This window comes from Onychostoma macrolepis, chromosome 10 (assembly GCF_012432095.1).
Source record: "Onychostoma macrolepis isolate SWU-2019 chromosome 10, ASM1243209v1, whole genome shotgun sequence".
Lineage (NCBI taxonomy): Eukaryota > Metazoa > Chordata > Actinopteri > Cypriniformes > Cyprinidae > Onychostoma > Onychostoma macrolepis.
Genome location: NC_081164.1, coordinates 13,558,914 through 13,581,117, shown reverse-complemented (window position 1 = coordinate 13,581,117; position 22,204 = coordinate 13,558,914). Strand labels below are relative to the sequence as shown.

Genomic DNA, 22,204 nt, shown 5'->3' with positions numbered 1-22,204 from the left:
AATTGAGATTATGGCATTAAAAAGTTGATTATGACATAAAACTTCATGTTAAACACATGCTTTTTACTCTTTGTCATAACATTTGTCTCGTAATTTCAACCTTTTTTGACTTTTGTCACATTTTCAACTTTTTATGTCGTCATTATGACTTTAAGTCATAATTTCGATTTTTGTGACATATTTATGACTTATGTCAGTTTTGGCTTTCTATGTAATAATTATACAATTTTATAAAATAATTTTGATATTTTTTTTGTCATATTTTTGTCTTATGACTTTTTTATATCATAATTATGATTTGCCAAGGCATAGCTACAAAATTACTAGACATATTGTGTCCTCTAAGTTAATGCTCAACCTATTGCCAATGCTTAACTTATTGTTTATTGGAGTGTTTTATAAAAGTATGATTATACAGTAATTGTCACTGTGCACACAGCAGGGAGGAATGAGGAACACAGAGACGAGGATAAACTCAAATATACAGTCTTTAATATAAACAAGGCAGGGCAGACACACAGGAACACCGGGAGTAATGAGTAGACCAGACGAAAACAAACTGAACAGGCAGGAACTAAATACATAAGCTAATAATCACACTGAACAAAGACAGGAATATGACCAAATATAGAAACATGAGGGCGGGAAACACAACACAACACAAGGCTGACAGTAATTCTGTTTTGAATGCATATTTATGTAACTTAATGTAGGCCTACTTCTACCATAGAACATGTTTAGGTAACCGTGGTATTACAGGTACCATGTTACTCACTGGTAACTTTATTTTTGAGTTAATAGTTTATGCAATAGTGATGCAGTAGTGAATAGTTACTTACTGAAAATTATTTACTGAAAAAATAGTGGGTTTTTTTCAGTATAAACATTTTACCTTGATCCATTCTGTGTAAAAATCCTCTCCAAATGCTGGAGCTGACCTTGTTTTATAAGAGATTACTAAAACAGACAGTTTATATGTTCTTAAATACATAATCTTAATACATAAAATTAGAAAATAAACTTATATTTTATATCAAATAGTTTATTTAAAAAAAAATCCACACAGACCCATTTTTATTATATATTTATTTTTTTTATGTTGTCATTGTTTTCAAACACACACACACATTTTAATTTCTAACTCGGAACAATAAACACAGGTCATCATAACTGTCTTTTTTTTTTTTTGCAATATATATATGTATATTTATATATATATATATTTTCCCAAGATGTTCATCCATATAATAGACATTGACAGATTTACTCTACAATTGATTTCATGTATGTCTGGTTGCCAAAAAGTTTCCCTGTTACAATGTACTTCGTTCTGTTTAATATGTAGTCCACTATAACTTATGACACAAACAAATAAAAAAATAAAATAACAACATAAAATAAAACTGTGAAGACCGCATTACCCATGATCCTCCAGCCTAGTCCCTCCAAAAAGGCCAGACAAACAGGGGTAATGCTGATCCTCAACATCTCCTCCCCAAACGAACCTCCATAAATCAAATAAATACACAAATGAAACACAAATTGTTATTAATACAGCAACTTGGCTCTTGGTTCGATGCATTTCTAGACCTCCATGAAGCTCTATGGTATCAGCTCCTTAAATTCTGCTTGTTTATACTCTTTATTTAGTCCCAAAAACCTTCAACAACGAATCAAACTGTTGTAAAACACCTTAACCTTTCATTCAAAACATCATGAATGAATAGCAACCAATTGAAGTTGATATACCAGTCTGTACAAGCTTTCTGAAAAAAACTTTTGACACGCTAACCTTTAATAAGGCAGGGTTCATTTTCCAGTATTACTTTGATATCTTAGGTCACTGTTCTTATATTTAAACTTAAATTATTAAAAAAAATTAAATAAAATCACCCTCTCCTAACTAAGCACAATGAAGCTGTGCCACAGAGCACCACTGTGAAGCTTAACTAATTTCTGCTTAAAATAAAGTAAACAACTGAAGACTAAATAACTCTATGACATGAGCAATGGACAAATCACTGTGGCTTTGAGCCAGTAAAGTTCTGTGTCTTCATTGGTTCCCTCCCAATAAAGAAGACGCAGCATCTTTAACAGGCTGGCGTGACAAAACTACTCCCACCGTCCCTCTCGACCCACGCAGTTTTGAACAAAACATACAGCAAGTGCCAAGACAAAATAAAATGTCTTCATACACTCACACAAAGAAAGACAGAAAACCACATACATTATTTGTAGTAGTCCCCTATTAGAATCCTTTCAATTTGTGAAGCGTTGATTTAAACGCTTTGATTAATTTGTCATGTTCGAGTCCTACCCCAATGCATGTTGTTTATTAGTTAGTTATAGACCCCTTTAAAATGTTGACAACCCCTGGGAAAAAAATACTTATATTTGCCTAATATAATAAATAGTTGATCTATTTTACATCTTATTCTAATTCCAGATTGTATATGCCTTAAATGTAAAATCTAAAAAAAAGGACCCCCTTCCCCCAGATGAAGCCCACACTACAACATGAAACAATACAGATTTGATTTTTTTGTCTTTTTTCTTCTTTAAACAGCTACAAAGAAATAGTTCCATGTTTTATATTCAGCATTACAGATACAGACCTAAAGGAGAAGTTGTGCTATTATTGTTTAGATATTAGGCCTGGGGATGCGTCCATCAGATTGTGGTTTCAAATTCCTTATCCTGTTAGCATTCAAGTAAAATAAACATAGACCTGAAGAGAGATGGGCGATTTATTGTTTCCTTTTGCTGGATGAGAGCTTTTAAAAACCAGAGATCTAGGGAAATGTTGTCCCTTAACCTGTTTTTGATGGCAGTTGGCAGTATAAGCAAGATATAATATGGTCTTTGGTCATTTTTCATTAAAATAGCTCAACGTGAGTGGGACAAAGAAATGAACGGGCATGCAGGGATGGAAAAAAAAATGAAATGAACTAAGGCTGTCTCCTTTTAAAGAAGAAAAAATGAATGAAATTATTAAGAGTTCAAAATATCAGTTCATTCTGCGCCAAACATTAAGCTTTTCTTAATATGGAATGTAAAAACACACCAGTGGAATAATTTCTCTAGCCCCGCCCCCTGTCACAATCAATCAGCTAATCTATGTCCTCCCCCCTGTTTATGCAAGCAGGTTGCCACGGGAACAGCCTTTCTTTACCTGCAGAGGTCTAAGCAGCCTAATCTGTCAGGATGAAGCTGAAATACTCCACACAAACACTACGGCGGACGGCTAGAAACTGAATCATGTGTAAAAGAAGAAAAGCTAATGGCGCTAAGTTGGAAACGTGAAGGGGAGGAGGGGGGTGTTCACGTGCAGACGCACACTTCACGCCTGGCTCGCTTTTTGTCGACAGATTGGGCGGATGAGACTGAAGGGTGATGCTGATGGAGGCGTATATACGCACAAGAGCAAACCAGGAAGAGCACGGTGGAAAAAAACAAAAGACAACAAGAAAAAAAACGTCCCCTCAGGTGCTTGGCAGTGTGTAAACTACAGCTGAACTCAACAAACAGGCACACAGAGAGGTGGATAATAGCAAGGGACACAAAGGTGCTCGCTGTGCACATGGCAGCAGCGTCAAGTCCTGAAACGACGTGCTCCCTTTCCTGCCTGCTTTGCACATGAAAATATAGAATCTATATCTAAAATTAAAAGAAAGACTAAATTAAAGGCAGTCTCTAGATTTAAGAGAGAGAACCACAGCTGTTGAAACTATCTCACGTTGAAGTATTAAGATCAACCTGTGTGCTTTCAGACGGATGAACTCGTGTATCGGTTTGGCAGTAGTTCTGCCGCGAGAAAGTAACACAGCGCGCAGTTCTCTCCCATTCGCACCTGCAGTTAAAAAGCGCCATCAAAAACAAGCTTTTTGTGCATGATACTATTTCCCCTTTTCGGCCTTGCATCTCTCTGGGCTTCAAAATCTTTACCAGCAGAATGAATCAGGGAATTTTGGTCCTGATTTGCAGTTCAAATAGCACTAACAATTTCAAATCTTTTCACTTACAGCGCAATTGACCCATGTGCGATTAATTACTTCGCCATCCCTGTCAAAACCTACACAGCAGGCACACAACGTCATAAGACGTTGATATTTCGGTTGCGATGTTGGGCGACAAAAAAATTCAGTCAGTTCAATGTCTAATATCAATGTTAATTTGATGTCCGATAACGACGTCAGCTGGCATTGATATTTGTTGTTTTTAGGTTGCATAACGTTAAATCAACGTCAAATTGGCTTCGAATACTGACGTCAATCCGATTTTCATTCTTAAACAAAATGCAATCTGTCCGACGTTATTTCTGACGTTAACCTGACGTTATATTGACGTCTTGTGCCTGCTGGGTAGTTTGACTGTGTTACAAGTACTTGAGGTTGTTTAAGACCTATTTTGGAATTCTTTAAGATAAATACACTTACTTTATTTGATAGACAGCATAATTCTACACTGCTATTAAGGAATGTTTAAGAGATAAGACACTAAAAGCATTAAATTAAGATAAACATCTACAGTCATTGGTCCAGTCTGTTGTGGCAGTTCACTAAGAGAGTAAGTACTGTTGGTGAGAAAGAAAGAAAGAAAGAAAGAAAGAAAGAAAGAAAGGGGTTGAGGGGGCAATGTGTAGGTCTGAGATAGAGTGCATGTGACAAAGAACAAATTGGGGATATCGATTTAGAACCTCAGTTAAGGGAGTCTATCGCCTGTGCAAAAATACACCAATACTCAGTGAGCAAGAAAGAGTGAAATAGAGCGTGCAAGATACAAACACCCAGATTAAGAGGCAGTAGTTTAAACCTGAAGCAAAATAAGTCTTACAAAACTTAAAAAAATATACAAATGCACACTCACACACAAACTACAAAAACCATTATATCAGAATAAAACTCTACAAAGAACATTTGGAATATATACTGTATAATCTTATCATATTCTAAGGGGTTGTGATTTCTTTTTTTTTTCGGTTGTCACAAGTAATCAGGAGTTTGGAGTATGAACAGTATTTCAGAAAAGCCGGAGGTATTTACAGAGGAGACATGGCCACACACTCACGGACAGGACGAACGAGGAGTGACAGGGGCCCAGCTGTGAGGCAGTGGAGGCAGGGGGCAAGGGGGCTCGGGAAGGGGCGGATTTAGACTCTTTGAGGGCAAATAAATCGATTATTGTGAGAAGTCGTTTTTCTCATCTTTTTGGGAGGGATTTTTCTGTGGCTTGGAATTGGGCGTTCATGAGCTCAGAGTGGGGTAGGAACGTCGCGCTTTAGGTGCTGAAGTACACTGTGAAGAGAAGCAGATCAGGTTTATCGTCAACATTCGAGAAACAGTACGTAATATGAAATATAATCTTATCACGAGTTACTCTAAGCATTTTCTACTTTAGCCACCTTTTCACTATCCAAGACAAAGGACAGCCTGGAAGTCATTCCTTTCTAATGGAGAATAGTGCGGGAGAGGTGTGGAGTTTGATCAAATGTGTATGCCGAATTTTCTGATGTAGTTTGAGCTTTGGAAGCACTAAAATATTTGATGTTTTGCAGCTAGACCATATGCCAGAGCATTAGATTAGTGAAGATGTGAGTGAAATTTACCAATAGTTTCCACTAAAACCTGTAAAATGGGCAGTTATGAATAATTAAGTCAGAAATCAACTTATAATTGTTCATTTACATTGATTAGGCTTTTTTTTTTTTAAACATATTGGCTGTAATTTATATTGTGTGAATATATTCACACTCATTATTCATTCATTTCACAATGGTGAATAAGATCAGTATAACAGCGGATTTTTTTAACAATCCATGTGACTGCCACTAGGGGGCAAAATGTGACGATTTTACGAATATCGGAGATAGTGGAAAGGCGGTTTATTCTGTGTTCAACATGCAATTTTCGCTCAATATTTTGTACCTCAATTTGTGAAATCAAACACAAATACCAAGTTGACTGTGAAGAGTGCTTAAAGGACAAGTTTGCCGATTTTCAACCAGCTTTGTATTTTTACAATGTGTACTATTTCTTCATGTTAACTGCACTAAGATCTCCCGGTTTACTTGCCAGCTAAAGTCCGCTGGATGGCGCAAAATGCTAAATCTTTTGACAGCTCTAGGGCTTTTGTTAAAACTACAGATTGTATTTATACATTTTTATATCCCCACCTACAGACAGTCAGATTGAGCCCAGTGAAGCATGGGTGTTGAAGCTCCCTACCGTTTTAGCACACAGCCCTCTTTCTATGATTTTGCTAGTCATGTAGCACTGATTATATATTTAAAAAATGCCTTTCTACTGCATAGACAGCCAAGTTTTATCTTGCCAGCAGCAAATTACCCATTTAAAACTGAATTTCATTTTACAAATGAATCATTTCTGCATTTGAGAGTAGAATATTCCCAGAATATTCCTTTGCTTACCAATGATTATAATGAGGACAATCACGCATATCACCCCCAGGATAATCATCATCTAAAGAAAATAGGCAAAAAGAAGGAGAATGAGTTGAAAAGCTGTAAAATGTAGACTATGAAGACCCAACATTCAAACATTTAATCCAAAAATGTGTCATTATAAACAACTTTTTGTTTTGAGGTATTTTTTTTATATATTATTTTAAAATCTACAATTTTAAGCAGTGAATACAAATAACACCATGCACTTATACTGACAGCTAAAGATGTTAGAATGATACAGGACTTTCATTTCAAAGCGGTATACTGATTTGAGATTTACTGTTTCTGTTTGCTTGATTTAAATGTGTTGTTATGAAAATCCATTGCCTTTTTCAGCCTTACTGGAGGAACTTTTTGTGTTGTTTACCTTGGCATTCTTCCACCAGTATTTATTCTTGAGCTTGGCAGCACTGGTCTCGAATTGTGAGGCTCCAGCCTGCAGGGCATCAGCCCGATCATCCAGTTCTGACAGCTTCTGGTCCCTCTCCAGAACCTTGTCTACGTTCACACGCATAATGTCCACCACCTGAGAAACGATGAAGGTGACTCTTAGTAAACTGTGTCATAAACGTGTGTTCTGAAAAGGCACTTATAGATGAAAGAAGACAAAGAGATGGGGTTTGCTCACCTCATCCACCTGAGCCTGTGTCTGCTGTAAGCGACGGTTGCTGGTGAGGTTAGGGGGCTGGTTACCTTCTGGGGCGGGGGCACCGGCAGGGGCTGGGGCAGACCTGCAAAGCAACATACAGGCATTCGTCAAAACTTCAGTATCACTGGGGTGTATTATTAGTACAGTGACTTACAGAATCTATATACAAGAAATATGAGGAATGTTTACTTGCATTTCTTATTAGAATAGTACTTGTTTTCAAATTGTGATTACAATAAAAATTCACTACTAAATTAGTTTGATTTGTCATAATCATCATGCCAGCAAGATTACATTGTTACTGCTATCTGACGCAAACAAGCTGTTGCATGCATGAAAATAAATTACATTATTTGGTTAAATATAATGTAGCTATTCACTCGCTCGCTCGCTGTTTTGTCTTTTGTAAAGACTGTTGTGAAACAAAATTAAATACATTTTAATTGAACTGACAGAAATGATAAGTAAACAGGGATTTCTGAAAAAGTCTCCTTGCTAATGCCAATCTCAGCCACCAGAGGAAGACAAAACTCTGTATAAAGGTCACCTCTGAAGGATCCCTGGATATAATCCCTGTTTAGTAAGAAAGGAAAGTCTTTTTCCTACTGGGATCTTTTTTTATATATATATATTTAAATGGAGTAAATGAGCTAGGAGTAAAGCTTACCATATTTTTATTCTTACTTACCAGCCTTTTCATTCTCAATTACTTCCGCTCCGTCTCATTTACAATAGTCTATATTTGGACATTAACTCTTGGCTCCTCTCACCTTCACTGACATGAAAAGATTGATTTGCACTTCGTCTTGAGTGATGTGTATCATTTTAATAGTTCTTATAGTCAGAACATAATAGTAACATTCTTGCAACTAAAATACATTGAAACAATTTTTTGTCTACAGTTTGACTTTAATAAATTAAACTATGTAATGTAATAGTGTTGTAAAATTAAATGTAGGCTATTTGTGTGAAATGTTTTGTTGTGATATCTGTCTATCTATCTATCTATCTATCATCCAAGCATAAGAAGGAAGCAGAAACAGGCTTTTTGTGAGCACATGATTCAATACTAAATTATCCGAAGACAAAATTTGGGAGTAGCCAATATCTTAGTAGTTTTATTACCATCAAGACCAATGGCTGCACTGATGCTAAATTTCTCCTTTAAAGCAAAATGTGTGTCAGTTCATCAAAATGAATTAGATGAAATAACACACCAGACATTTGTCCTGTGCTCTTACGGCCTGGTTATGCAAGGCTATTTTTCCAATACCAACTAACAAATTCCGCATGAAAAACAATGTACATTTACTGCATATACACTAATATGAGGTTAAATAAATAGTTTCTGGACCGTTCCTCACACTGGACTGGTAAATGCAGGGTCATATGAATGATAGGGACAACATCCCCACCCCCACACAAGGCCTTCATTAAGCATGTGAGTCTCTGTCATTGTTGCGTCACAATCAACATGCATTTTATTAAATAGCTGGACCAGATGTTTACATTTGTTACTAATTGATACAAATCTGTTTTTATGTAAGCTAGAACCTTAAAACAACAGAATGGGCATGTCAAAATATCACACTCTAGGCCTAGCGATCCTTTAATAGAAGTATACAATAGGAGAGGTAATATGGATGTATTATTGAAGCTGCGCGCCATTTACAGCCTCGATTATTTAAACCAGTTAAACGAGCGTGTCTACAAAATACTAGTATACACGGCCATCTTTCCTGCAGAGGAACACCTGCGCCCTTTGTGCCAGCCATTTGGCTTCAGTCTAACCAAATATCAATGAATATCAAGGCCTGGTTCTATAGAAACATCTTGAATGGGTTAGATAATAATATAATTCGGAAATGTAACAAATTGCATCGCCCCCTTTGCCTGAACGCGAGCATATGACGGTCAGTTTACCAACCCCCACGACTCTAGTTTACAGCCTGCGTACGGGATTTTTTTCCTTTCTTTTTTATACCATGTGAGGTATATTTTTGATTAGCATTATGTAAATGTCATTTGTTGAAATTGATATCAGGCCAGGTTTGAAATACAGTGGGCCTTGGGCTATTTGAGACAAATCCCAGTGGGCTTTTGAATTGACATCGAAATTATCATAGGGACAGGGATTTGGGTGGACAAATATATTAATTGCAATAGCCTACATTTATGTCAATTCATAAATTATTTTCATTCTAATAGCGCGCGACCAATTCCAGCCAAACCAGTCCAATCCGGTGTCTAGGCGTGATTCTGTCGCTGTTGCTCATACCAAACACGAGAATACAGCCAAAGACGTCTATATTATAAATAAAGCAGTTCCTTGAAAGCAATTTACTGTATAGATGCGATTTCAGTATGTCAGCGGTAGCAACTGAAATGGAAAAACATTGGCCATTAGGAGCCTATTTATAGACTATTATATAGCAAGTGCGCTCGTCAGAATTCAGTGGGTCTCGTGAAATAAGCAATAGATGTGGAAAAATGCGTATACACGATCCAACATAAACCTACGGTAATATGGAATATGATTATTTTGTGCGTACATATTATTTATAAACCACGTTCTATTAACAAGTGGCAGCAGCGTCATAATAATCAAGCAAAAGAGGTTCTAAAACGTCATTCAACACTAGATTACGAAAATGAATTTAAATGAAATCGTACTCACATTTTGAACCGTGTTTTGTGTGCGTCTACAAGAAGTGTGTGGATGAACGGGCTGCTTCAGGCGTTTCTCCCCGTCTCCGGGATAAATAATGCACTCTCCAGGTTATTCCAGTAAAGTGGTATTCCTTAAAGGTTTGTATTTATTTCTTTCCAGCGGTGTGCTGCGCCTCGCTATTATTCCCTTTATAATAAGGGCGCTCTACCGCTACTCTCTTCTGTCACTATGTACACATAAAAAATAGATGCTCGGATTAGTCGAACAAAGATGGCTCGCTGACGTCACTCGTCATCCGGGAAGCTGCAGGTTGGAAGCAGTGACCATGAGAGACAGGAGATGGAGGATGCATTGCTTGTTGACAGTATGACAAGACGGGGCAGGGCACATTTAGGCTTTCCGTGTGGAACACTTTCAGCAGTATATGTAAGAGGACGTGGGATGGGGTTCATGGACTGTATTTGCACAACATGCCTTGTGGTTCATTTATTTATAAGCAAGGAGGATTGCTGAAACAAACAAAATGGCGGTCTATGAAAGGTTGAATGGGCTTCAAGGCTGCATATGCTCACTTGTTAGTTATCATAATGGGAAATATGAAAACAGTTAGAATTCTGGAGCAGTGTTATTATTGTAATTCATCCTGATTCCACATGTGCCGACAAAACAATTTCATAATACTTTAGCACTAGAATCAGTAAATATTGTGTGTCTACACATGTTGCCTTACGCGGTATACTTTGTAACATATGACATCAAAAGGTAAATAGTACAAAGGGAAAAAGTGTTTGGCAGCGGTGGGATTCGAACCCACGCCCCCGAAGAGACTGGAGCCTTAATCCAGCGCCTTAGACCGCTCGGCCACGCTACCGTTAAGAACGAACGCTGTCCTAGGAGTAGAAAAATCATGTGGTTAGTATCGCAGCTGCTCTATCTTAAAGCGCTTGTCATTTAGGTTTATATTCAGGCCATATTTAGGTTTATACATCATCTATAAAGGAAGTTTTATTATTTCATTATTTATTAAACTACTGAAGTGTTTTAAATCACATATTTTATGATCATGACATGATACTTATTATCAAAGTGGCAAAACCGATCTATTTTAAACAGAAAATAGAATATAATTTATTTTAAAAAATACATTTTTAGAGTTTAAGACATGATTACTTAAACCACTAGATGTCGCTATATACATGTAGTATTCATATTGTCAGATATCACATATCTCTGCCAACCAGAAAAACTTTACCATAATACTAAATGAATGCGACATGTAAAACCACGAATTCAAGTGGCGATGTTTAAACCATAAAACATATTTTTGTAAATGGAACAGAATTGTGCTTCATACATTCACTTCAAAAAGTTTACTGATCAGTTCTGATAGGAGATTTTGAATCACCATTTCTAGAACAGTAATTTAATATTAGTCTAGATGGAACTGAACGTGAATTATTAACAGCAATTTGATGTAAATATGTGTTATTTACACTTTGCGAGTAAGAGAAATTCACTCGGCTTCCGTCTGTGGGCGAACGCTTAGCCCCTCCTCCTGAGTAATATTAGCGGTTTTCTAAATAAATTAACGCATATTTTAGGTGTTTTAATAAAATATTTTTGATGAAACCCTGAAATGGGAACTATATGCGTGTTAATTTTACGGTTACACGAATAAATAACGAAAAGGCCATCGGTTTCAAAATCCACCAATGGCATCGCAGGAAATGCCAGTATGTTAATATGAGGTCTAAAAGAAACTGAATTTAAAATCTATAGTTTACCTTTTAAAAACGTTAAAACGCTTATCTTGTACTAGTCATTAAGTGTATGAATACATACGTAACTTGTACTTTGAATTCTTTTGAACAAGTTAGAATCACAACCATGATTGAAAATACTTGTACGGTTTACAAAAGCTTTCCAAGCCCGTTTGTAAAGCGCATTAGTTGGTATAAAACTAACTTACTATCTTAGAAATGAGATAGCAAATAATGATGATTGGATTCTATGAATGCGTGATTATTATCCGTATTCGTTTAGGGCTTGTAACCCCTTTTCGAATCCTTTCTGAACCATGCGTTATGTATTTGTTAAGAGAGAAAGATTACTCTGATTGAACTGATTCATTGTTAAAGAGTTCGTATTCTAGAGTTCTTCACGTAACACTCTATGTAACAAGTGTTTCGTTGTAGAATGTTATTACAGAATATGTGGAAGTGGGTTTGTCTAAAATTATCAGTAATTTTAAAATTCTTTTTGAATTTACATCTTGTATTGAGTAGTTTCAAACGGCGCTGGCGTTCAGACGAGGTGGCCGTACCCGCCAGCGAACGGACAGCCAAACTATTCCTAACCATTTGTTACAAGTCCTAACACAATCGGAACAATTCCGAACTCAAGTCCTAACAATCCTAACAGTCTACGGTTTTTCCTAACAGTTCCGAGCAGCACTCGGCCAGGCGAAGCAGCCATTGGTCGAACGGGGCAAAGCAGCCATTGGTCGAAGTGTGCAATGCAGCCATTGGTCGAACTGAGCAATGCAGCCATTGGTCGGAACATTGCCACGTGACTACATGCATAAAAGGTGCAAGTACCAAAGCGCGGATTCGTCGTTTTACACTGGCCTCTAATCACAGCGTGCGCGAGACAGTTTTAATATTTAAACTGGTTAAGGCGATGGACTGCTAATCTATTGTGCTCTGCAGGCGTGGGTTCGAATCCCATCCTCGTCGAGCTCTTTTCAGGAAGTTGTCATTCTACATGTTAACATATCAGGTAACCATTCATAGAAATGTTCAGATAGATTTCCTATTAACGGCTATTTTTATGGACCGCTATTCGTAAGCATTCCGCCATATTGGAATGGTCAAAGCAAGTCCATGAACACTCGGGAGCAAGTTGACTGTATGTCTGTGTTACGTGCTTGATATTTTTGGGGATGTTTCGTAACATTTAAGTGAGACACAACTGTCACTGGCGTAAACCATGAGAAGAATTGACCAGGGACCTGTACCATGATGGTAGATGAACAAATTCCGAGTTATAGGATAAGTTTTGAGTTGACAAAACCAAACCACTCCAATCTGGCTTTGTTGGTACCATGAAGCTGATCATCAGCTTTCTGTGTCAACTCCCGAGTCTGATCCCGAGTCAGTGGAGTGCGTGCACATGAATGTATGACATCAGCGGCGAACAGCCAATCACAACACAGAGCAATTGTAATTCACGTCTCACAAGAGAGCCAGATAGATTCAAAACTCTTTTGTTAAAGGTTAAGAGATTAAACAATGAGGAATTTAAACGCATTTCCACTGAAGTACTTGTCCATGAAAGAGGACAAATAAAGGAAATTATATTGCTCTATCAGTGCAGTCACAAGTGAAACTTGCGATAGAGACTCAAACATGTAAGGTCACATTTAGCCATTTTTAAAGTGTTATCTATTGATTCTACCATTTATTTATTACATATGATCTGTATATTTTAATATTCATTTAAAATAAGTGCTTTATAATAATTGTTAAACTAAAAGTGCTTGTGTGTAATGGAGTAATAATCAAATCATATAATTATATAAATCATATGTAAATTGCAATTATCATTAAAGCCAGACAATTTTATTTATTTTTGTTTTTTAAGGTACTTCATAGTAATCTTTAATTTGTAGGAAGAGAAACTGGGGGAGTGACTGTGTCAGACATGTGTCACTTTGCGCACATCTGATTGGTCCAATTTCAGTTTGAGATCTCCGGGGCAGGCAGAACATAACCTTAGCTGCGCAGTGTGAAAATTTTACTATGGCAATGAACACAGCTAAAAGCCAAGCCACTTTCATGGTACCTAAAACCAAGGATTGGTGCAAACTAAACTGAAACTTACCTGGCTGGCCAGCTAAACCGGCTTCATGGTACAGGCCCCAGGAAGCAAGCACGAGTTCAATTTATTTTGAAAGGTGTAGATGAATCATTAAAGATAGATTATGGGAAAAAGGAAAAAACTGAGTGACGCCAAAACAAAAACAATCAAAAGCAAAACAATCCCAATAACTAAACCCCAACCCAACTAATCTAACTACCAAACAGAAAATGTAGAAATAAAGCCACAAATTTCAGCGTATCCGACGCCCAATATAATAACCCTAATTAATAACAAAAATACATAAGGGTCTGTCATTCCTTACCTGAATTTAACAATAAAAGAACTAAAGTTAAATACAAAAACTTACCCATCTCCTTTTCCCGAAATTATTCTAACAGGTCTTAAGTGACAAAACGCCACATTAGTCTATATTAATTGATCTCAGTGTTAATTTAGCACCGCAAGTCAAGACAGTAGGTAAAGCACTAGTCATTAGCAACAGGTGTTTCCAAGTTCTAACGAACGACGATAACAGGTTTGGTAAACCTCATCACAGAACTCCAAAATCTCAATAAACTAACGATTAAATAACAAGTCGACTGAACATTTCAACAAAGCTAATAAACTTCAACACCATACACCCGATTCAAACAGATAAGAGAAATAAACGCGGCTGGAATGCAGGATGACCCACTTAGTCCGGCCCACTTTTAAACGGGTAGGTCCATCCTGATTGGTCAACTGGTGGACTGAACAGCTAACAGACAAAACCTAAGTATTCAGAGCAAAAACAGCAAAAGAGGAAAAGGAGAAAAAAAAAGAAGACAGGGGGCAAACTAAAACATACGAGGAACGTAACAGTCTGCAACCCTAGATTTATGCATGTATGAATATTTGTATCTGAAACAGACTTCAACAGATGATTTTGCAAAGGACGGAAAATCCGTTTTCTCTACACACACACAAACAGCTCAGGTTCTTCTGATAACTTAGTTGCGTTTGTCATTGATGAAACCCACACACAAATGTAACAAATTTAAAACAAGTAGTCATTTTATGTATTCAAAAAAATTACTTTTTAAGGAAGTGCTCGCTGGCGCCGTGGCTTAGTTGGTTAAAGCGCCTGTCTAGTAAACAGGAGATCCTGGGTTCGAATCCCAGCGGTGCCTTTTGGAATTTTCAAATCGTGTTTCTTGTTTTTTTATGACTGACAAGAAACTAGATGAAGAGCTCTATAATGTTTTGTGTGTGTGTGTGTGTGTGTGTGTGTGTGTGTGTGTGTGTGAGATAGATGACCAGTTGCAGGTTACAAACTGGAAGCTATATTTCTAAATATAGTGGCAAAGTTGAAGTTCTGTTCTCTTTGATATATCCGGAAATTTAACAGAATGTTTTAGTGACGTGATAGGTTTTAATTTAAGATTTAAAGAAAACATATTTGGCAGCGGTGGGATTCGAACCCACGCCTCCAGAGAGACTGGAGCCTAAATCCAGCGCCTTAGACCGCTCGGCCACGCTACCCTATGCGGCCAGCAAAAAAATGCTACACAAATGGATACCGTGGTCCAGTCCACATTCGTTGTCGTGAACTCCTAAACGGCTAATGTGTATTGACGGACGAAACAATCTGCTTTTCAATAACCGTTTTCTTTCTATGACCTGATGGTGTCAATGTGCCCACATAATTTCTTCTGGGTTAAAACACGTATGAAACAACAATATGAATCAGATAAACAAACCGAAGTAAGTTTTTTATGTGACCATATACTTTATTCTGGCCTCAAGATTTGTTTTGTTTAAAGAATACAAATCTAGCTACATTATAAATAAGGCCATGGTTTAATATATTTAATATGTAATGTGTATTTTATCTTATATAATTATACATCATTTTGATAAGAAAACATGAACGTAGGAGTAAATTATTAAGATGGTTTTTTTTTCCCACTGATTTGATTTCATTTGAAATCAGGGAGCTGGAGCTGCATGGCGGAAAGGATCATACAGATCTTGATTGAAGTCATATGGGTCATAGGTTGGAACTGGAGCATTTAGGATTACTTTGTTCCCCGTTTCCTTTTTCACCTTCTCAGCTGGCAGCACTGGTGGTGGTTCGATCATTTTAACTGGCCTGGGAGGATTGTCGATTAGGCAGTCAGGGTCCCAATAAGGATCGCAGTCATACTCCATTCCTTTCATAATCAATGGAGGAGGGGGTGGTGGAGGCGTGGATTTTTGTGGTGGAGGAGGGGCAGACGTCACTGGCTCTGATGCAGTTACAGGTGGAGAGAGTGACTTCTGGACAGGGCTGAGTTTGCAGTTTGGGTGGTAACGTGGATCGCAAAGTACAGGTACACCATCAGCGGGAAGGTACACAATATGTGGCTTGCATTGGGGGTCTTTTGAATTACACAGGTATATAACATCCATCTCAGAGGCAGGTGGTAAAGTAGGGGGTGGAGGCTGGGTTGTGGGTGGAGGCGTCGACTTAAGTTGGAGGCCGAGAGTATTCTGGTATTTGGATGCTTCAGGGCCATACGTGAGCTCCAGATGTCGCATCTGCTGGTAAAGCATTCGAATTCTGTCTATCTCATAGAGCTGGAAGAGAGACAGAGATAGTTGAACCAGAGAAAATACAGCTTCTTTGTGCATTCTAGGCCCTGTCCACAAGGAGACGCGTATAGCTGTATGCATAAAAATTTCGCCCAGGCGGATCCGGCATTTTGGAAGTGTGAAACCGCTATTTTTTGAAACCGGGTCCCAGAGTGGATCAATCTGAAAACGACACTCTTGCGTTTTCGTGTGTACAGCCGTATATTTTTTGAAACGATGATGTCATCACCCCACGTCTTGCCCCTAGTCAGATACCACTACATCATGTAACAGCAACAACAACATGAACAAACACTGAACATTTGTCTTTTTATTAACTAACATTAAAACAGATTAATAAATGTATTGTTCTATGTTCGTCTTCTTGTTGTTTTGGGTTTGTATACAACACGCAAGGTTTATGCACATGCTCCAAGTCTTCTTCTCCATTTTTAGTGTATCTCTGTGGCATAATTACAGCGCCACATGCTGGTCTGGCACGTATACTACATGGTTTTGAGTCGGTTTCGTGTGTACGCAGATATTTCTTGAGACGAGGAAAAAAAAAAAGATCGGATAGGGAAAGCTCTGGCTTCGTGTGGATGGGGCCTTAGTGAACAACACTTCTATTTTTATTTCTGCTTGCTGAGGAAATAACTTAAAGGGACAGTTCACCCAAAAATGTAAATTCAGTAATAATTTACTTACCCCCATGTTGCTCCAAACCAATAAGATTTTACTTTATTTTTTAAAAACTCAAAAGATTCGGTAAAGGTCATAAAGGCATCCAATTCAGTCCAAGTCCAAGTCGCGTGAACCGATACCATCACTTCATATAATGAGCAGATTTAATTCTGGATTTAATCAATTTGATTTAATTTAGACCAATTGATATGGATTCATTTTAAGACGTCTTAATGACCTTTTTGGACCTTTTAAGTTTTGATTACCCGGACTTTCAATGAAGGAATAAAAAATATCTTAGATGTTGTTAAAAATATCATAATTAGTTGTTTTCGAAGATTAAAGGAATTGTAGACGATTTCGAAGTGGTTAGCGATAGCAAGCTAGCTTTGACAGCATAAGATCCCACCCTCCCTGCAAATCACTCTCCAAAGCCACACCTCCTCCAAAACACATGAAAACCGATTCGAGGACTCGAGGTCTCGTGGTCTGGTCGAATCGCAGAATACCACTATAACACCTACCATTCTCACTCAGTCTGCAACAGCGTAATAGAACACGCTGATTACGTACCATATGGTTGAGCGGAAGTATGCAAATACATACATTGACAGGCTGGTAGTATAGCCTATCGTAGCCCTTGGATCGAGGGATATGATTGGACGGACATTTTATGTGCATATAAATACATTAGACCACTTAAAGTGTATTAGTAGTATTCTGCGCTTTGTCATGTAACGTTTTCTCATCAGTGAATGAGACATGAGGTAATCTGACATCGTTGCATTCAACCCTCCACCATCGCCGTCTCTCATCGTGTCGCTGGTTAAGCTGGCCACACACTAGGCGATTTTCAAATCTTAAAAGATATTAAAATCACAGACATGAAGACAGTTCAACCGATTTTTAGCCTTACAATCCTCTGAACGTGCACGCTAGACGATTCGACCAGACCACGAGACCACACACTTGATGATTGTAGGAACGATTTTACAGTGACGCGTGATCTCACGGAGACTTGTGAGATCAAACGTGACTTAAGAAGAAAAACATAATAGAGGACAATCAACGTTGTCAGCTGGCTCTCCTGGCGTGCTTTCTGTTTCACAGTGAAAAACAAAGTGTAAAAAAGAATATGGGTGATGTACTCTGCTTTCGTTGCATGTATTTGGCTGCCAAGTTTCAGCTATAGAAGCACGCAACATCTGGTAAGTGACGCTTGTTTGCTCTCATTGGCTATCGCGGGTATCACGTCAGAGGCAACCCGATCAAGAGTCAAATATGTTTGATATTTACGATTTGAGTTTAGGGATGCTCTGTCTCGATCGGAAGCAGATAAATAATTGTAATGACACCACATAATAGAGGATTTTTTGGACAAAAAATCGTTTGCGACAAGCCTTCGAATCGGTTTTCATGTGTTTTGGAGGAGGTGTGGCTTTGGAGAGTGATTTGCAGGGAGGGTGGGATCTTATGCTGTCAAAGCTAGCTAGCTATTGCTATTACAAAGCGTAAATAAACATACAATACGTATCCATGCATTACTGATGACAGAGAATAGCGTACGCACTTTGTGTCCATCGGATGCTTTTCAAAATGGCGCTACGCTGTCACAGAGAGACGAATTGCTGAATAAATGTCGTTATTTTTATTTTCTTTGCGTACAAAAAGTATTCTTGTCGCTTCATAAAATTCAGATTGAACCACTGATGGCAGATGGACTATTTTGACGATGTTCTTTATACTTTTCTGGGCCTTGACAGTGTTATTTACTTGGCAGTCAATGGGACAGTCACAAGCCTCCCGGTTTTCATCCAAAATATCTTAAATTGTGTTTTGAGGACGAACGGAGCTTTTACGGGTTTGGAACGACATGGGGGTAAGTGATTAATGACAAAATTTGCATTTTGGGGTGGAGTATCCCTTTAAGAGATTGCTATTGGGCTGTGAAGAGACTGTCATCCAGCATAAGAAAAAATTTTTGAACCAAATTACCTGCCCTGCTTTTAACCAGGTCTTACTTGTTTGGAACAACATGAGGATGACAGAACTTTTGTGTGAACTATCCCTTCAATAACTTAAAAAACAACTTAAAACAATATTTTAGCATTTATTCATTAGACCAATTTATTTAATAATAATAATCATTCATTCAAGAACTGCTATATTGGTGCTATTTACTAGTGGAAAAAAAAGTTTTATTAATAATAGGATAGAAAAAAACAAATGTTGTTCTTCTTACCCCTTCAGTGTGCCCAATACTGTTGTAATAACGATAGTAGGACTGAAAGTCTGGATTATTGCGATACCAGTTGGGGACAGCTGTTCTTCTTGGACGTGCATGGGCCAGAAAATCATGGGCATGTTCAGAGTCAATGCTGACAGCTGGATTAGATGCTGCAAGAGAAATTAGTACTAATGTATGAGTAAAATTACATTTTTGATGGAATAGTCTACAAGACAAGTATCATACGTGAATGGTTTTGCACTGGCAAAAGTGAAGGCACTAAATGTTATCATACTTCATTTCAGTCTTACCTTTGTCTTTGGAGACTTTTGCTAAGGATGTTGCCTGCGACACTGCGGAAACATTAAAACCAGTTAAGAAATGTTTAGCAGAATATTGATTTCTTAAAGAAAAACTTTGTAAATAATCATACCTGGCAGAATAACCAAGCAGTGCAAAGCACCATAAAGGCACAGCACAGACATCACCTGAAAACAGATTTTTTTTTTTTACTATATTAACAATCGTATTTTTCACCATAAAAATATTTGAAACAGAGTGTTGTTATATATCTTATATTTTGTTTTACAAAATGTATAGATATATTAACTTTAAGAACTGAATAAAATCACTCACCTTCTGTCTCATCTTTGGTCTCTCTTCAGATAGGAGAATTTCAAATGGCAAAGCATTTAAATACTGGACTAAATACCAGCAATTGCATCCTTACTTTTCATTGGTTGTGAAGATCAAAAAGCTTCCCCTCCTACTTGTACCCACATTCATTTTTACAGACTTACAGATCTTAAAATTACTTAAAATAACATGTCACCTACTTTGTGGACCAAATAATAATAAAAAACTTATTTGAAACTAGAGGTCAAAAACTTGTAACATGTACACTTATGCATTATGAATATGTTTCCTAATGACTAGCATTTTTCTTTTACAGTCTCAGTGACCTAAATAGACTTTACCAGTAAGGTATTATGAAAACTAGTCAGAACAGATACAACTACATTTCATTTGACTGATCTTATGGCATAAATCACACCATTAAGGGATCTATTATGTATATGACGTTGTAAATCTGATCCCTCAGGCATGTTTTTAGTACAGGGTCGAGAAGTCATTGCTTCAGCGCTACATAATTTCAACATCTCCGCTGTCTGGTTTGAAAAATGGCTTAGATGTGTGTGTTCAGGTGATGATAACATAAGCACCCCTGTGTTTAGAGACGCCACACAAAATTAAACCTTTACTCTCACAGAAACAGCTGGAGCTGTAATTTTGGACTCCAGAGCACAAAATACCTCTTAAACCAAATCTTCTGAACTTCTGTTTTGATTTAAAGATTCAAAAGAAAAATTTTAGTTTGTTAATTAAGGAAGGGGGCTATATGAGACAACAATATTTGTACTTTTTTGTTGCATTTTTTTAGTTGCATATTAAGTTGCACATGTGGCGGCAGGAAGGCAGAAGGATCAGAACACTTTAAGGCGGAGAAAACTAGTGAGTGGTTTGTTAAACAGGTGTGATCGAGAAGAGCTGGAATCTGAGATATGCAGCAAAACAGAGGGTTTCTGGTGATAATGATCAAATAACAGAAGGACTCAACATTAAGGTGTTATTGCACAGGTCCCATCCAGCCTCTGTACACTCTCATCCTCATGATAAATAATGAAAAATGATCCTGTCATAACCACAACCTACACTGTGAAAACACACACACAGCTATGGTTGCCAGACCTTTACAGTAATATTACACTTTTAAAAATTACACTTACAGTAATAAAATATAGCCCAGGTAATACCAAAATACTAAAATCTGTTTTCTACATTTCCGACAACCACTTTAACAACATAGTAAAGAAAACCTATACCATAAGAACCATAATTTGTCACAAACAGCTTTTTCCACATGTTGATATATGAATGGAAGGTGCACGGTGTCATGCACAAATGTGTCCCTGGATCACAAAACCAGTCATAAGGGTAAATTTTTCGAAATTGAGATTTATACATCATCTGAAAACTGAATAAATAAGCTTTCCATTGATGTATGGTTTGTTATGATAGGACAATGATTTGGCAGAGATACAACTATTTGAAAATCTGGAATCTGAGGGTGCAAAAAAAAAAAATCAATATACTGAGAAAATAGCCTTTAAAGTTGTCCAAATGAAGTTCTTAGCAATACATATTACTAATCAAAAAGTTTTGATATATTTACAGTAGGAAATTTGCAAAATATCTTCATGGAACATGATCTTTACTTAATGCCCTAATGATTTTTGGCATACAAAAATAAAAAATAAATTAATTAAAAAAAAAATCAATAATTTTGACCCATACAATGTATTTTTGGCTATTGCTACAAATATACCCCAGCGACTTAAGACTGGTTTTGTGGTCCAGGGTCACAAATAACACTATTACACAAGACACTAATATAATGCACTAAATAGCAAGCAACATAAAATACAACATAAAACCCTAGTTTACATAACTGATAAGACAAAACTAAGAAGGAACATAGTTATTTTAACAGGATTCTGAAAGTTATTTGCTCTATTTACCTTTTCTCTAATGTACATTTAACAGTAGTTAACAGCGTCTCATTAGATCTATTAGTTAACAGTATTTATTTATTTTTACCATAGCACGTTTAAAGTCTTTTACCGTTAAAATAACCATTCACCCTTCAGTGCAGTCATTCGGCTATATGACCAATGTTTGTTAAAGGCAACCAGTTTTCAGATTTCAGTTCTAAAAAATGTATCTGAAGACACAAGTACTTAGCAGTATTGTGTTTTACCTCATCCGCGTATTTCACATCGTCCTCCACCTAGACTTGTTATTACTTCTCCATGAATAAATCTATATAAATACATTTATATAAATATGATTCGCACGTGTTAAATCAACTTTAAATTCATTTTATATTAGTGTGCAGAATGTGTTGAGAATAGCTTCACTTGGTGTCGTTGCCAAGAGGCAGTTCATATTCCAGCTCAGTAGATGGCAGTAAACGCTACGGTTAATGCGTAAGTGCTC

At 37.2% G+C, this 22,204-nt stretch overlaps 2 protein-coding genes and 4 non-coding genes across 7 annotated transcripts; 2 read left to right on the top strand and 4 right to left on the bottom strand.

Annotated features, from left to right (window-relative positions):
• Window positions 1-1,069: 1,069 nt before the first annotated feature.
• Window positions 1,070-10,151, bottom strand: vamp2 (vesicle-associated membrane protein 2). The gene is made up of 5 exons (XM_058789910.1): window positions 9,790-10,151; window positions 7,092-7,194; window positions 6,831-6,989; window positions 6,428-6,479; window positions 1,070-5,294 (listed from the first exon to the last, which is right to left on the bottom strand). Coding segments are annotated over exons 1-5 (333 nt in total). The 5' UTR covers window positions 9,792-10,151; the 3' UTR covers window positions 1,070-5,277.
• Window positions 10,152-10,572: 421 nt separating this feature from the next.
• trnal-aag (transfer RNA leucine (anticodon AAG)) lies at window positions 10,573-10,654 on the bottom strand. Its single transcript has one exon. It is a non-coding gene; the product is annotated as a tRNA-Leu (tRNA).
• Window positions 10,655-11,725: 1,071 nt separating this feature from the next.
• On the top strand, window positions 11,726-11,858 carry LOC131548840 (U8 small nucleolar RNA). Its single transcript, XR_009273252.1, has one exon. It is a non-coding gene; the product is annotated as a U8 small nucleolar RNA (small nucleolar RNA).
• A 2,881-nt stretch (window positions 11,859-14,739) lies between these two features.
• trnat-agu (transfer RNA threonine (anticodon AGU)) lies at window positions 14,740-14,813 on the top strand. Its single transcript has one exon. It is a non-coding gene; the product is annotated as a tRNA-Thr (tRNA).
• Window positions 14,814-15,083: 270 nt separating this feature from the next.
• trnal-uag (transfer RNA leucine (anticodon UAG)) lies at window positions 15,084-15,165 on the bottom strand. The gene has a single exon. It is a non-coding gene; the product is annotated as a tRNA-Leu (tRNA).
• A 317-nt stretch (window positions 15,166-15,482) lies between these two features.
• On the bottom strand, window positions 15,483-22,129 carry and3 (actinodin3). Of its 2 annotated transcripts, none has more exons than XM_058789742.1 (5): window positions 21,966-22,129; window positions 19,581-19,635; window positions 19,459-19,500; window positions 19,163-19,317; window positions 15,483-16,242 (listed from the first exon to the last, which is right to left on the bottom strand). In XM_058789742.1, the coding sequence occupies exons 2-5, from the start codon at window positions 19,630-19,632 to the stop codon at window positions 15,613-15,615; spliced, it is 879 nt and encodes a 292-aa protein (XP_058645725.1). In that variant the 5' UTR covers window positions 19,633-19,635; window positions 21,966-22,129; the 3' UTR covers window positions 15,483-15,612. The 2 variants fall into 2 exon arrangements, with proteins under 2 accessions (XP_058645725.1, XP_058645724.1); XM_058789741.1 differs by lacking the exon at window positions 21,966-22,129 and adding an exon at window positions 19,784-21,189.
• Window positions 22,130-22,204: the final 75 nt, after the last annotated feature.

Excerpts from the sequence above, each read along its gene's own strand:
- vamp2 (XM_058789910.1), bottom strand. Across the intron at positions 6,990-7,091 it reads CACAGGCTCAGGTGGATGAG|GTGGTGGACATTATGCGTGT; the intron begins GTGAGCAAACCC and ends ATCGTTTCTCAG. Across the intron at positions 6,480-6,830 it reads ACTGGTGGAAGAATGCCAAG|ATGATGATTATCCTGGGGGT; the intron begins GTAAACAACACA and ends TATTTTCTTTAG.
- and3 (XM_058789741.1), bottom strand. Across the intron at positions 19,318-19,458 it reads AAAAGTCTCCAAAGACAAAG|CATCTAATCCAGCTGTCAGC; the intron begins GTAAGACTGAAA and ends TTTCTCTTGCAG. Across the intron at positions 16,243-19,162 it reads GTATTGGGCACACTGAAGGG|CTCTATGAGATAGACAGAAT; the intron begins GTAAGAAGAACA and ends TCTCTCTTCCAG.